Genomic DNA, 13,336 nt, shown 5'->3' with positions numbered 1-13,336 from the left:
AACAAGAATAAAATTGAGAATGGAAATGGGGAATGTGTCAAAGAACAACAACCCGACCAAAGAGCAGATAACAGCCGAAAGGCCACCAATGGGTCTTCAATGCAGTGAGAAAATTCCAAACCTGGAGACGTGATTCAGCTGGCCCCTAAACAAAAATGTATACTAGTTCAATGATAATGACAGAAATTTGATAATGCTGAGGTACATCCTAATTACCTCTTAATACCTTTAGGAGATATTGGTTAATTCTAGCTTACCTGTATTGACATAGGTATCTGACATAAGTGATCAAGCTCAGAACTAATATCGAAAAGAAATTAAATTCGAAGTTATTTCATTAACTTGTAACTTTCGAACAAGAAAATTGCCAATTCCTGAGAAATGTAAAGTTTTAAGTCAATAAAAATCTTTCCATTATAATATATTAATCCATTGCATTCTAATTGTTCTTGAATGTTTTTAGAAAAAGGTTAGAAATTTCATGAAGTAAATGTCAGGGGTGAAACAGTCAATATAACTTCCTTAATGCCATGAATGACTTATAAATTCAACAGTTTGAAGTCAAACCTCAACTTTAGTTTATCCAGCTAACATTGTCTCAAAGAATCAATTGAAGACACATACAATTTCAATGACTTACTCTTCTATTGAAATGGCAGTGGGAATTTCTGACCACAATCTTGCATATTTTACTGGCTTTATGATTTCCTGAGGATCCCTGTCAACATGCATATGCAACATCAAACGACAGAATGATGCTCGAAGATCAAATGGTAAAACATCATCTGACATACATCTGAAAAAGAATTTAAAATTGATGTCACTTTCTGATCTTGCATATAAAATCAGTGTGAAACCAAAAATTAAACATTTAATATCAACACTTGAAATTAACAGGTATGTGAAGAAAATAAGAAAACTTTTCGGGAGATATATAATATTCATTGTCTTGTTTACCTACTAGTTTCCATATATGATCTCTATGTTGCATCTCGTAGAGACATCACATTAGAATGTATAGATACACATGAATTGAGGTCAAATTAAAATCTGTGGAAGAACCAAAGTGAAAGAAGGGACAATACAGAATTCTATGTACAAATGTATAAGTTTAAACTCTAAGAAGTTCAGGGTATAAAAATGTTGAAAATATGTGGCATAGTCCTAAATTTTGACCTTTGAAAAAATTGTAGTGCATATTTGTCGTTCAATGTATTTACAAACAATTTTAAAATTTCACATATGAACTTTCCATTCTAGGATATAATTGTTTTAGAAACTTCATAGTAAAAGTGGTATAGTTTTAGCCATAAAAGGAGTTCCTATAAAAATTGTCTATATTTACAGAAATGCACCCTATAAGTTTCATAACATTTGGTTGAGGTAAACTTAAGTAAGGAGTGAGGAAACTGCAATTTAGCAATTTGTTCTGTTATAAAGGTACATAATTGGAGAAGTTGAAAGTGACGCAATTTATATTTGGACTTGATCTGTGTTTGGTGGTACATGTAATAGCATTGTGTACAAGTTTCATACTATAGATTTAGTTCAGGCAAATTTAAATTAGAGAACGGAAACTAATTTATGGGCGTATTGACTTAAGTACAGATATACATACAGACAATGGAAATACTGAATGCCCCCTGCATTCTGGTGGAGAGATCTTGTCATGAAAAGTTTGTAAAGGTTCCACGGAACCAAAATTTCACCAAAATATGTGAATAAGCCCATTTACTATACATTGACCTTAAAATATTAGAGACTAAACTACAATCTCACCTACTTTCTACCATTTAAATAAATGCATTGCTGAGCCCAGTCTGATACGACCACAGAGGTTGACCCTGAACAGTTTTGGCAAGTTTAAACACAATATTCAAGCTTGACACTGTCTTTATTTGAATTGTGATCAATTTTTGACATTATAGGTTTCTGACACAAAATAAATGTGGTAAAAGGTCTTAATAAAATGCTTCACTAAGCGCAGCCTGATACGACCGCAGAGGTCAAACACTGAACAATTGGGGCAAGTTTGGACACAATATTCAAGCTTAATACTGTCTGAAATTGGGTTGTGATCAAATTTTTGTCATTATATAGGTTTTTAACACAAAATAAATGAGAAAAAAACTACTTGTATGGCCCCCTCTATCCAAACTGTTGGTACCATAACCCCCAAAATCCATTCCAACCTTCTTTTTATGGCATTGGACAGTCTTGAAAAATTTCATAGAGATCCATTTATTTTTTCTAAAGAAATTGTCTGGAAACCAAAAGTATCTTCTAACTACAAAGACGGCAACACCCTTTTTTGCCCCTTATTTCTAAATGTTTTTGGCATTTACCTCCAAACTCAATTCCAGCCTTTCCTTTGTGGTATGGAACCTTGTACATTGTAGCACAATTTCAGAGAGATCCATACCCTTTAACACAAATGATTTTCTGGAAACTAGAAAAAATGCTTGTTTTTTGCCCCTTTTTTGTACCTAGTTCCTGAACATTTACCCCCCAAACTCAATTCAAGCTTTCCCTTTGTAATATGGAACATTGTGGTACAATTTCAGAGAGATCCATACACTCTTACACAAGGTTTGTCAGGAAGCTAAAAAAAAATGCTTTTTTTTTTTACACTTTATTTCTTATTTGTTGGTACCATATAACCCCAAAAATAAATCCCAACTTTCCTTTTATGGTATTGAACCTTCTGATAAAATAGAGATCCATTCATTTAAACTAAAGTTATTGTATGTCCAGAAAGAATGAAAGCAAATGTTTATGGATCACAACTCTGCCACTGTCAACCACCACAACATAATAGCATTATACAAATATAAATTTATTTGTGGTCATATAAAAATGGAGTTCCTGTTTCTTTGGTTTTATGACTCTTTTATATGTTGTGTTTTGCAGATTTGTTTGTCTATTTGGTAATTTTTTTTGTTTTTTTTGGTTACATTTTGTCAGTTAGTTTTTGACTTTTGAAGTTGAATATCACTTTGGTTTCTACCGCCTCTCTTTTAAAGGAGTTGTTTTTGTTTGTTCTTTATAACACATTAACATACTGTTTACATTAATTGAAACCTACCTGAGAATAAGATCAATGTGTAGTTGAGGTGAAAGCTTATTGATAGCCAGATACTGCCTTTCTAAACACATGTGAGAAAAAAGGTCCAATTGGTGTCTGGAAAAAAAACAAATAATTTAAAATGCTTGAAAAAAACAAAAATATGCGTTCATAAGACACCATCCTCTGCTGGACCTATCACAATTCCATGTTAAGTGAACTGTGATATTAAACATAACTAGGAATATGTACACTCGTCGGACAAAAGTGAGTTCCCACTCAAAAAATGTCCTATTATTTGAACCAAAATCATAATTTTTCAAAAAAATATTACCAAATAACTACATGTCTGATTTATATCAAATAAATACCATAAGATGAAGAAATGTTTAGTTTTATTGTTTATTTGACCATGATATTATTCATGCTCATTTTAATTTTCTGACGAGTAGAACACAGAGAAAAATAATTCTTGAAAAGTTTGCTATGTATTTTTACTAAATTAAAACCTCAAAAATTTGCATTTGTGTTTATCCCATCCCATAAAATAATAAAAACAAACCTCTTGAAAATTATGGCCTAATAAACAATAAATCTTCATACGTTTCTGCATGTTAAGGTATCTGTTTTATAACCAGATGCTCCGCAGGGCGCAGCTTTATACGACCGCAGAGGTTGAACCCTGAACGGTTGGGGCAAGTATGGACACAACATTCAAGCTGGATTCAGCTCTAAATTTGGATTGTGATTAAATAGTTGACACAGCATATGTTTCTGACACAGAATGAATGTGGTCTAATGAACTTAAAATTATTTTTTTTGCCTTTGGGCAATTCACTATGCTGTTGAATATTAATCCTCTCAAAAAAATGTTTGAAGAAATTTTCTTATTATTTATGAAATCTGAAATGAGAAAAATTGAACCCCCCCCCCCCCCCCCAATTTTTTTTTCACATCCCCCTTTCCCTTATTCCAAAACTGATCTCAATTCAAATTTCTAATGGAGTTTGCAACAATAAAAACTCATTTAAAAACATCATAAAATATGTAAAAAAAGTGCTTGTAATCACTGAATGGTAAAGATTGTTTTATTTTTTTAGTTGGTAGTAAAAGTGAATATACATTGTATATATATTGTATAAAACAATGATTTAAGTTGATTCAACTACTAATCTAGACAAAGAAAGATAACTCCAATTTTTAAAGAATATTTCATAAAAACTGTGCAATTGAAAATTTCTTGCTATTGCGCAATATTGTGCAATTAGATATTTCTTGCTATTGCGCAATACTGTGCAATTGAAGATTTCTTGCTATTGCGCAATACTGTGCAATTGAAAATTTCTTACTATTGCACAATACTGTGCAATTGAAGATTTCTTGCTATTGGGGAATACTGTGCAATTGAAAATTTCTTGCTATTGCACAATACTTAATATAATAATTTTGGACCCCTTGAAAACTAGGCCCATAATAAAAAATATAAGTTCATGTTTAGATTCAGCATATCAAAGAACCCCAGGAATTCAATTTTTGTTCAAATCAAGCTAAGTTTAATTTTGGACCCTTATGTACAATGTAGACCAATTTGAAAACAGGACCAAAAATTAAGAATCTGACTACACAGTTAAATTTGGCATATCAAAGAACCCCAATAATTTATTTTTTGATGAAATCAAACAAAGTTTAATTTTGGACCCTTTTGGCCCCTTATTTGTTGGGACCAAACTCCCAAAATCAATCCAAACCTTTCTTTTGTGGTCATAAACCTTGTGTTAAGATTTCATAGATTTCTTCTGACTTATACTAAAGTTATTGTGCAAAAAACAAGAAAAATGCTTATTTGGGACCTGTTTTTGGCCCCTATTTCCTGAACTGTTGGGACTAAAACTCCCAAAATCAATCCCAACCTTCCTTTTGTGGCCATAGACCTTGTGTTAAAATTTATTAGATTTCTGTTTACTTTATACTAAAGTGATTGTGTGAAAACCAAGAAAAATGCTTATTTGGGCCCTTTTCGGCCCTTTATTCCTAAACTGTTGGAACCAAAACACACAAAATCAATCCAAACCTTTCTTTTATGGTCATAAACCTTGTGTTTAAATTTCATAGATTTCTATTTACTTTTACTAAAGTTAGAGTGCGAAAACCAAATGTCTTCTGACGACAACGACGACGACACCAACGTGATACCAATATACGAGCAAAAAATTTTCAATTTTTGTGCTCGTATAAAAAGTATCCAAAAATATCTGAATTGTTACTAAACAAGAAATTCAGAATGAAATAAACTGTGACACTTCATTTCCAACTTAATTTGAAAATAATGAAACCACCAAATGCACATTCTTAAGGGAATTCAGACTAGCAACAAAATAGAAGATGGAACAACCGAATCTCAATTCATTTTCATTTTTACATCACACTTCTAAAGATATATTTCTGAATATTACAGCATTAATAAAAAGAATCAAAGTCAATTTGGTTTTTGCTTTGATGTATATTTATTGCCAGTCACAAATATTTCACAAGGCAATTAAATCAAAACAACCGACTCTCAATTCAGTTTGTTTTTACATTGCATGTACTTATAAAGATATATTTCTGAATATTACGGCATTAATAAAAAGAATCAAATTCAATTTGGTTTTTGCTTTGATGTATATTTATTGCCAGTCACAAATATTTCACAAGGCAATTAAATCAAAACAACCGAATCTTAAATCATTTTCTTTTTTTACATCGCATGTACTTGTAAACTTTTAGGTTTTATGTGCCAATGCCTTACAAAAGCAACCATGGACCCCTTAAAAAGAGTGGTTGTATGGGGTATTTTAATAAACAAAGGGCATGACCACTTTCGAAAACCTGACATCAGTCATTGTTTTCATCGTCGTCTTCTTCCAATATTGCCCGGTGAGTTAAATAATTTCTACAACCATCAGACCCTTCACATTAACAGATATTGGTATACGCGGATTTCTGTTGGTTGCATACACAATTGTTATTGCAAGCTGTTTTCCCTTGTCTGTTTACATACAAACAAGGTCTTGCAGGAAATCTACTGATATAGGTCCCTCAAAGAAAACCGAGAGAAAATCTTTTTTATCCTCTTACCAACCAGTCTTTGGAAAATATGATCACTGGTTTAGCAATATGAGAGTTTATCCAAACTTGCGTTTGTAGCATTGCACGTGGGATGTGCTGTAAAAACATGTTTTCACATAGGGGAATTTTCACAAGACTGGCATCCTTTGCAGCTACAACTTTCACCCTTAGCTTGTTTAGATCAGCATGAAGATACTTGAACTTTCCCTTCAGATCATATAATGAGGCGATAAATGCATGTCCAATGTTGACGGCAATTCCTAATCTCCAGTTTGAAAACTTATCGGATTTGGCACAACTTTTTGGAATTTTTGTCCTCAAAGCTCTTCAACTTTATACTTGTTTGGCTTTCTAACTTTTTTGATCTGAGCGTCACTGATGAGTCTAATGTAGACGAAATGCGCGTCTGGCGTATCAAGTTATAAGCCTGGTAACTTTGATAAATTTATCCTAACTTGGAAGATTGAAAGAAGAGCAAATTTCCTCTTCAAGGAGATGAATTATATCACATTTACAACATTTCCATATGGTACCATCATCATGTAACCTCATTGGTTGATATCTTTGGCGGAAGTACATGTGATATATCCTCATTCTTTCAATATCCAAGCTGTGGGAAGGTCGTGCTCCACGTGTTGTTGGCAAAGTAACTATATTCTTTAACTTTTACTTACATTTGCCTTGGTGGCTTTAAGACCTTGGTGGTCATTTATATATGCCTTGGTGGCAATAGACCTAGGTGGTCATTTATATATGCCTTGGTGGCAATAGACCTAGGTGGTCATTTATATATGCCTTGGTGGCAATAGACCTAGGTGGTCATTTATATATGCCTTGGTGGCAATAGACCTAGGTGGTCATTTATATATGCCTTGGTGGCAATAGATGTAGGTCATTTTTATGATTTTTTACATTTGCCTTGGTAGCAACATTGAATTATAAATACTAGCCTTGGGGGCGTCAAGACCTTGGTGGTCATTTATATTCGCCTTGGCGGCTTCTTGATAGAACTAGATGGTAATATTTGACCTTGGTGGCAAAATATTATGGGATTTAGACCTTGGGTAGTTATTATCAACCCAGGTGGTCAGATATTTGTTATACCCTGCGCAGGTTAAACATAGGGCAAAGTGCTATCGCTATATACAATATATATGGAAGTGGGGGCTCTGGCCATTTTGAAAACCTGTAGTTGATAGAATAATAAATTGTTTATACAGGGTAAATAGTTTCTTTTGTTACTTTTGAGTGTTGTGGACTTTTCATTAATTATTACATCGTACATACTGATAGACAATGCTCTTTAAAGACTTTGTGAGAAAAGAATAGAATTATTGAGAAAGTGGAATAATTAAGGGTGTGAGATGTCACTTGATATTAATGTTGTTTACCGGAGTGATGTGTATTGAATTATAAGGTGTCTTCGTCGAGGTCCGCTTTCATCGGTCTGTTTGATTGTACCTAAAATTGAATATAATGTTTTTGTTTTCAGATGGTGTTACCTACAGCTTTGATATGCTGATGAATGAAGGATAAGCAATATGACATTGCATGATGATTCATGTCAATGAGTTCGAACAACCTAAAAGGAAAGGCTTTTTCTGATGAGAATATAGTGAGAACAAATTGTAATTTAAGCAATGTTTTGATTTCTGAAAATAGGAAAATAATGGATCTGTGATGGAAGCAGCTTTATGTTCAAATGAACCTATTTAAAAGTAATTCTAATAATTTGTACATAATTTCATGATGTTTACTATTGGATGTGTATATACTTTCATTGATGTGTTGAAATATGTCACAAAAATCTTTTTGTCTTGGGAGATTAAATAATGGTTGCAATATTTTTGTTTTGTTTTGTTTTATTTAATACATATAATGTTGAATGATTTTGTATACTAGTACAAATGTATACTTAAATTTTATGTATGGTTAAACATTTTAATTTTAATTTCTTCATCTACAGTTCGAGGGACACTGAATCCCTAGTGGTTTTCCACGTGGATTGTAGGCAAAGGGATTTTTCCTTTTCAAAGTGTGACTAATGCTGTCTTAAGTACAAATAAACAATTTGTTATTGGTTAATATATTTTCAGCAGACATGTGAAGAATCAAGTGGAAATACAATTGTCAATGTTTCTGATTAGGAAGTAAAGAGTGTGTTTGATTCAACAACAGTGAAGAAAGAGACAAGCCAGCATAGTTTACACTTGGAGGTGAAGTCCCTTTGCTTACAAGCTTTCCACATGCTGAAGATGTTATTAAAATAATGACAATGTTCATTTTGATATGAGTTCATTGCCTTAACTCAACTTTTAAAAGTCTGTATGTGGTCAAATTCATGAGAATTTATTGAATTATGAGCTATTTATAAAGAACTGTGTACACGTATCTTTAAATGTTTAGTGTTTTAAAGTAATTAAGGAATAATATTTAATAAAAGTGTTGAAGATATTTTTGTTTTGAGTATTGGGAATACTATTCCTTAAGGGAAAGCCTTGCTAGTGGTGTAATTTGAGATTGGCCTGCAAATATGCTGTATGGCCTATAGAGTTTTCTATGCCCATAACTTAACATGAACTGGATGCAAGATTATATCAATCACTGAGGATATGTGTATAACCTCATTGGTTGATATCTTTGGCAGAAGTACATGTGATACATCCTTATTCTTTCAATATCCAAGTGGTGGTTGGTTTAAGGGCTATGTTTGGTCAGGCAATATGTATTGCCTGTTTGGGTTGATGAGGTTCTTGATAAGTTCCCACCTCTCCCACCCATTAGTACCAAAATGTGGATATGTTTTTATATTTATATTTTAATATTGGTATTACATGTATGCATTTTGGGTTGATGAGCATGAGACAACATTAGAAAAACATAAGCATTACCATGGGATCATGTTAACAAAACAAACCTTCGCTTTATCGATTTTCAAGGGAAAAATAAGGTCAATTAGGGCAAGTGTATTGGTATGTTTGTGTTTGCTTTTTCATTACAATGGTAAAAATAAGATTATATATCTCGGATGACAATAATGTTGATTATAATGCTTCATTTTACGAGCTCCAGAGTAGTTTTATAACTGAGAAACAACTGCGAACTATATCCATTGCATTGTCTATAGAAGTCCACATTTTGTTTTCTGAAACGTTTAGATATTATCTTGTATTGGGTTCTTTCCTTTAGAGATTTCTATGCCCATAACTTAACATGAACTGGATGCAAGATTATATCAATCACTGAGGATATGTGTAAAACAGAGCTGAAGGTATGGGACCAAATAGGATATGCCAATATCCTGACTACAGTCTCATTCTCACGAACATTAACAAGAACTAAAGCATGACGAACTAGTTTTTACTGGATTTATATGTGCCTTAACATAGGAACCGGATTTACACTTGAGTTTTGAGGTCTTGGTCGTATCATGGAAAGTATTGAAAGGAGACCTCGACATAGGACTGTAGAAGACATGGGTTTCAGACTCATTAGAGCAGCCTCCCACAAAAGATTTAACCATCTGGTTGCCACGTTCAAGAGATTTAAGAAGAGAATCATGAACATTTATTGAGGCTTTCATTTCTGTAGAAATACTAGTACAGTGAAACTTCTCAAAATCGGCCGCCCGTCGGACCACGGGATTCGGCCGGTTTTCAGGGGTGGCCGGTTTGTTAAATTTGAAATTAACAAGAGTTATTTCCCTTCAATATGTGTGCATTTGTTTTTTTTACCATGTATTGTACCTCAATCTTAAAGTGTGTTTTGTTGTGTAAATTTAGCTTTGTATTCTAAATTGATTATGAAATAAATATTTAAACATCATTTGTATCTTTATAATTTTTTATCTTGCAGGAATAACAAATAAAATGCAACTATATCACAAAACAGTTTTAATATCGATATATTATGTTATTGAAACAATTAACACACATTCATCAACAGTACCATACGTTGTCGATACATTTCTTCATAATCACACACATTATAGCACTACACATGTTCAATAAACATAAAACTGAAGTAAATTCTTAATGAAAATTATTATCATCATTGATTAGCGTGGGTGAAGATCATAATCTCTCAACCGATAATTTATTCGGGTATTGATTTGACATTGACAGGTAAACACTACTCAGTGCCCATGCAGGTGTCTAATTGACCAGATTAACTTGTTTGTTTATATAACAGTATTATATATGGACTAATGATTACAAATGAGAAAGCCGGTTTTATGAGGTGATATTTTATTGATTTTGATTACACAAATACACAATTAACGGCCGGTATCCGGTTTAAAGGGGTGACCGGTTTTATAAGGTTACCTGACCGTTTATTTACATACACACCGGCCAGGACTTGTGGTTTTGGCCAGTATGAAGAGAGAACCGGTATTAAGAGGGACCGGTTAAGAGAAGTTTCACTGTATTTATCAATTGCTAATGATGATCGGCAACGTTAAATGGGTCGTTCATATTTGAATGCATAACCCTATCAAATCAGAGACATTCTTTTTGTCTCGTGTCATTGCCGTTGGCTTGTTTTTTTGTGTTCAATATTTTCTGCTCATAATAAATACAACCACCTTTTCTAAATACAGCAATACTATTAGGTACATAGGACATGTCTTGGATTCTGTCTATTTCCAATTAGTTTGCTAAACTAGTCTGATATTTATGCCCTTCAGAATAGGATGCACAAAAACCATGAGAGTTTGGATTTTCAATAGAAATTTTAGAGCCAAACTCATGGTGTATTTGTAATGCCAAAGCAAGATGAAATGGGGTTAACAGGTTTATGTTTAAAGCAAGTATGCATTCCGTTATTGCCAAGAGTCAACTTCACAAAAAATCTTACGACTAAGATTGATCATAAGTATACTGATTTGTGCATGACTTAAGACCAATCTTAGTCGTAAGTTTGTTCGTGAAGCTAACTCCAGTTTGTCTACAGGAAGTTTAGAAACATTACTACAATCTTTCAATGAGCTTTGGCATACTGAGTAGGTCCGTATCATATTCATTGAACTAAAATGCAAAAATAAAAATCCTCATTTCGAAACTTTACAATAGGAAGTTTAAAACATTTTAATTCGGAAAATCTTGAAATTATAATTGTAATCTAAATTTACAAATGTTGTAACCACTTCGTTAAAATAATTCAGAGTGTGCTTTTGCTAAACTGAGTGAAAATGGACAAAATTTAGAAAGAAAACAAGTGAAACTGCGAGCTACTGCTCACTGATGATACCCCAGCCGCAAGTGGATAATATTAATAGTGTAAAAATATGCAAGTGTTCGGTAAACAGGAAGTTGTCGAGTGATGAATCTGAAAACGCATCACACGGTATAGCGGACTTATATAAATCATGAAACCAAATTTCAGAAATCCTTGTATTATAGTTCCTAAGAAAAATGTGACGAAAATTTTCAACTTGGCTATCATGTGTAAAATCATACAAGTGTTCGGTAAACAGGAAGTTGTCGAGTGATCAATCTGAAAAAGCATCACACGGTATGGCTGACATATATAAATGTTGATACCAAATTACAAAAAGGGTGGATGTGTAGTTCTTGAGAAAAATGTGACGAAAGTTTCATGGGACGGACTGACTGACAGACGGACTGGACTGACTGACAGATGGACTGACGGACGGACAGACAGACAGAGGTAAAACAGTATACCCCCCTTTTTTGAAAGCGGGGGTATAATAAGGAATTCTAGTTTTACATTATGAATAAACAATTAAACTCTGTATAAAATACAAAATCATATGTCAAAAGATAAAAAACAAGTGAAACTGCGAGCTACTGCTCACTGATGATACCCCCGCCGCAAGTGGATAATATTAATAGTGTAAAAATATGCAAGTGATGAATCTGAAAACGCATCACACAGTATAGCTGACTTATATAAATCATGAAACCAAATTTCAGAAATCCTTGTATTGTAGTTCCTGAGAAAAATGTGACGAAAATTTTCAACTTGGCTATCATGTGTAAAATCATACAAGTGTTCGGTAAACAGGAAGTTGTCGAGTGATTAATCTGAAAACGCATCACACGGTATAGCTGACTTAGATAAACCCTGAAACCAAATTTCAGAAATCCTTGTATTGTAGTTCCTGAGAAAAATGCGACGAAAAATATTCATGGGACGGACGGACTGACTGACAGACTGACAGAAGGACAGACAGAGGTAAAACAGTATACCCCCCCTTTATTAAAGCGGGGGTATAAAAAAAGTAACAAAATTCAAATTTTTTCCCCCATCTTGAAATTAAAAAAAAATTCCAAATGTCTTTTTTCTTTCCATTTTATAAACCAGATGCTCCGCAGAGGTTAAACCCTGAACGGTTGGGGCAAGTATGGACACAACATCCAAGCTGGATTCAGCTCTAAATTTGGATTGTGATTAAATAGTGGACACAGCATAGGTTTCTGACACAGAATGAATGTGTTCTAATGAACTTTAAATTTTTGTTTTCTCTTAGAGCAATTCACTATGCTGTTGAATATTAATCCTCTCAAAAAATGTTTGAAGAAATCTTCTTTTTATTTATGAAATTTCAAATGAGAAAAATTGAACCCAATTTTTTTAATCACATCCCCCTTTCCCTTATTCCAAAACTAATCTCAATTAAAATTTCTAATGGAGTTTGCAACAATAACTACTCATTTGAATACATCATAAAATATTAAGATGTAAAAAAACTGCTTGTTATCACTGAATGGTAAAGATTATTTTAATTTATCAGTTGGTAGTAAAAAGTGAATATACATTGTATATTGTATATAACAAAGATTTAAGTTGATTCTGGACAAAGAAAGATAACTCCAATTAAAAAAAAAATCTTGCTATTTCACAATATTGTGCAATTAGATATTTTCTTGCTTACTATTCTGGACAAAGAAAGATAACTCTAATTAAACAAAAAATTGCTATTTCACAATATTGTGCAATTAGATATTTCTTGCCATTGCACAATACTGTGCAATTGAAAAGACTTGCTATTGCACAATACTTAATATAATAATTTTAGATCCTGATTTGGACCAACTTGAAAACTGGGCCCATAATCAAAAATCTAAGTACATGTTTGGATTCAGCATATCAAAGAACCCCAAGATTTCAATTTTTGTTAAAATCAAACTAAGTTTAATT

General features: G+C 32.9%; 1 protein-coding gene across 5 annotated transcripts in view; it reads right to left on the bottom strand.

Moving 5' to 3' along the window:
* The window catches only part of LOC134725567 (inositol 1,4,5-trisphosphate receptor type 1-like), a 248,363-nt gene that overhangs the window by 129,879 nt on the left and 105,148 nt on the right, over positions 1-13,336 (bottom strand). For all 5 annotated transcript variants that reach the window (XM_063589500.1, XM_063589516.1, XM_063589525.1 and 2 more), the window contains 2 exons: positions 3,086-3,181; positions 641-796 (listed from right to left, as the gene is read on the bottom strand). In XM_063589500.1, coding sequence (XP_063445570.1) covers positions 641-796; positions 3,086-3,181 — 252 coding nt within the window. The remainder of the gene's footprint in view (positions 1-640; positions 797-3,085; positions 3,182-13,336) is intronic.

The sequence above is a fragment of the Mytilus trossulus genome, chromosome 1 (genome assembly GCF_036588685.1).
Source record: "Mytilus trossulus isolate FHL-02 chromosome 1, PNRI_Mtr1.1.1.hap1, whole genome shotgun sequence".
Taxonomy (NCBI): Eukaryota; Metazoa; Mollusca; class Bivalvia; order Mytilida; family Mytilidae; genus Mytilus; species Mytilus trossulus.
Note: the sequence above shows the minus strand (reverse complement) of the source record. Positions and strands in the feature narration are given on the sequence as shown.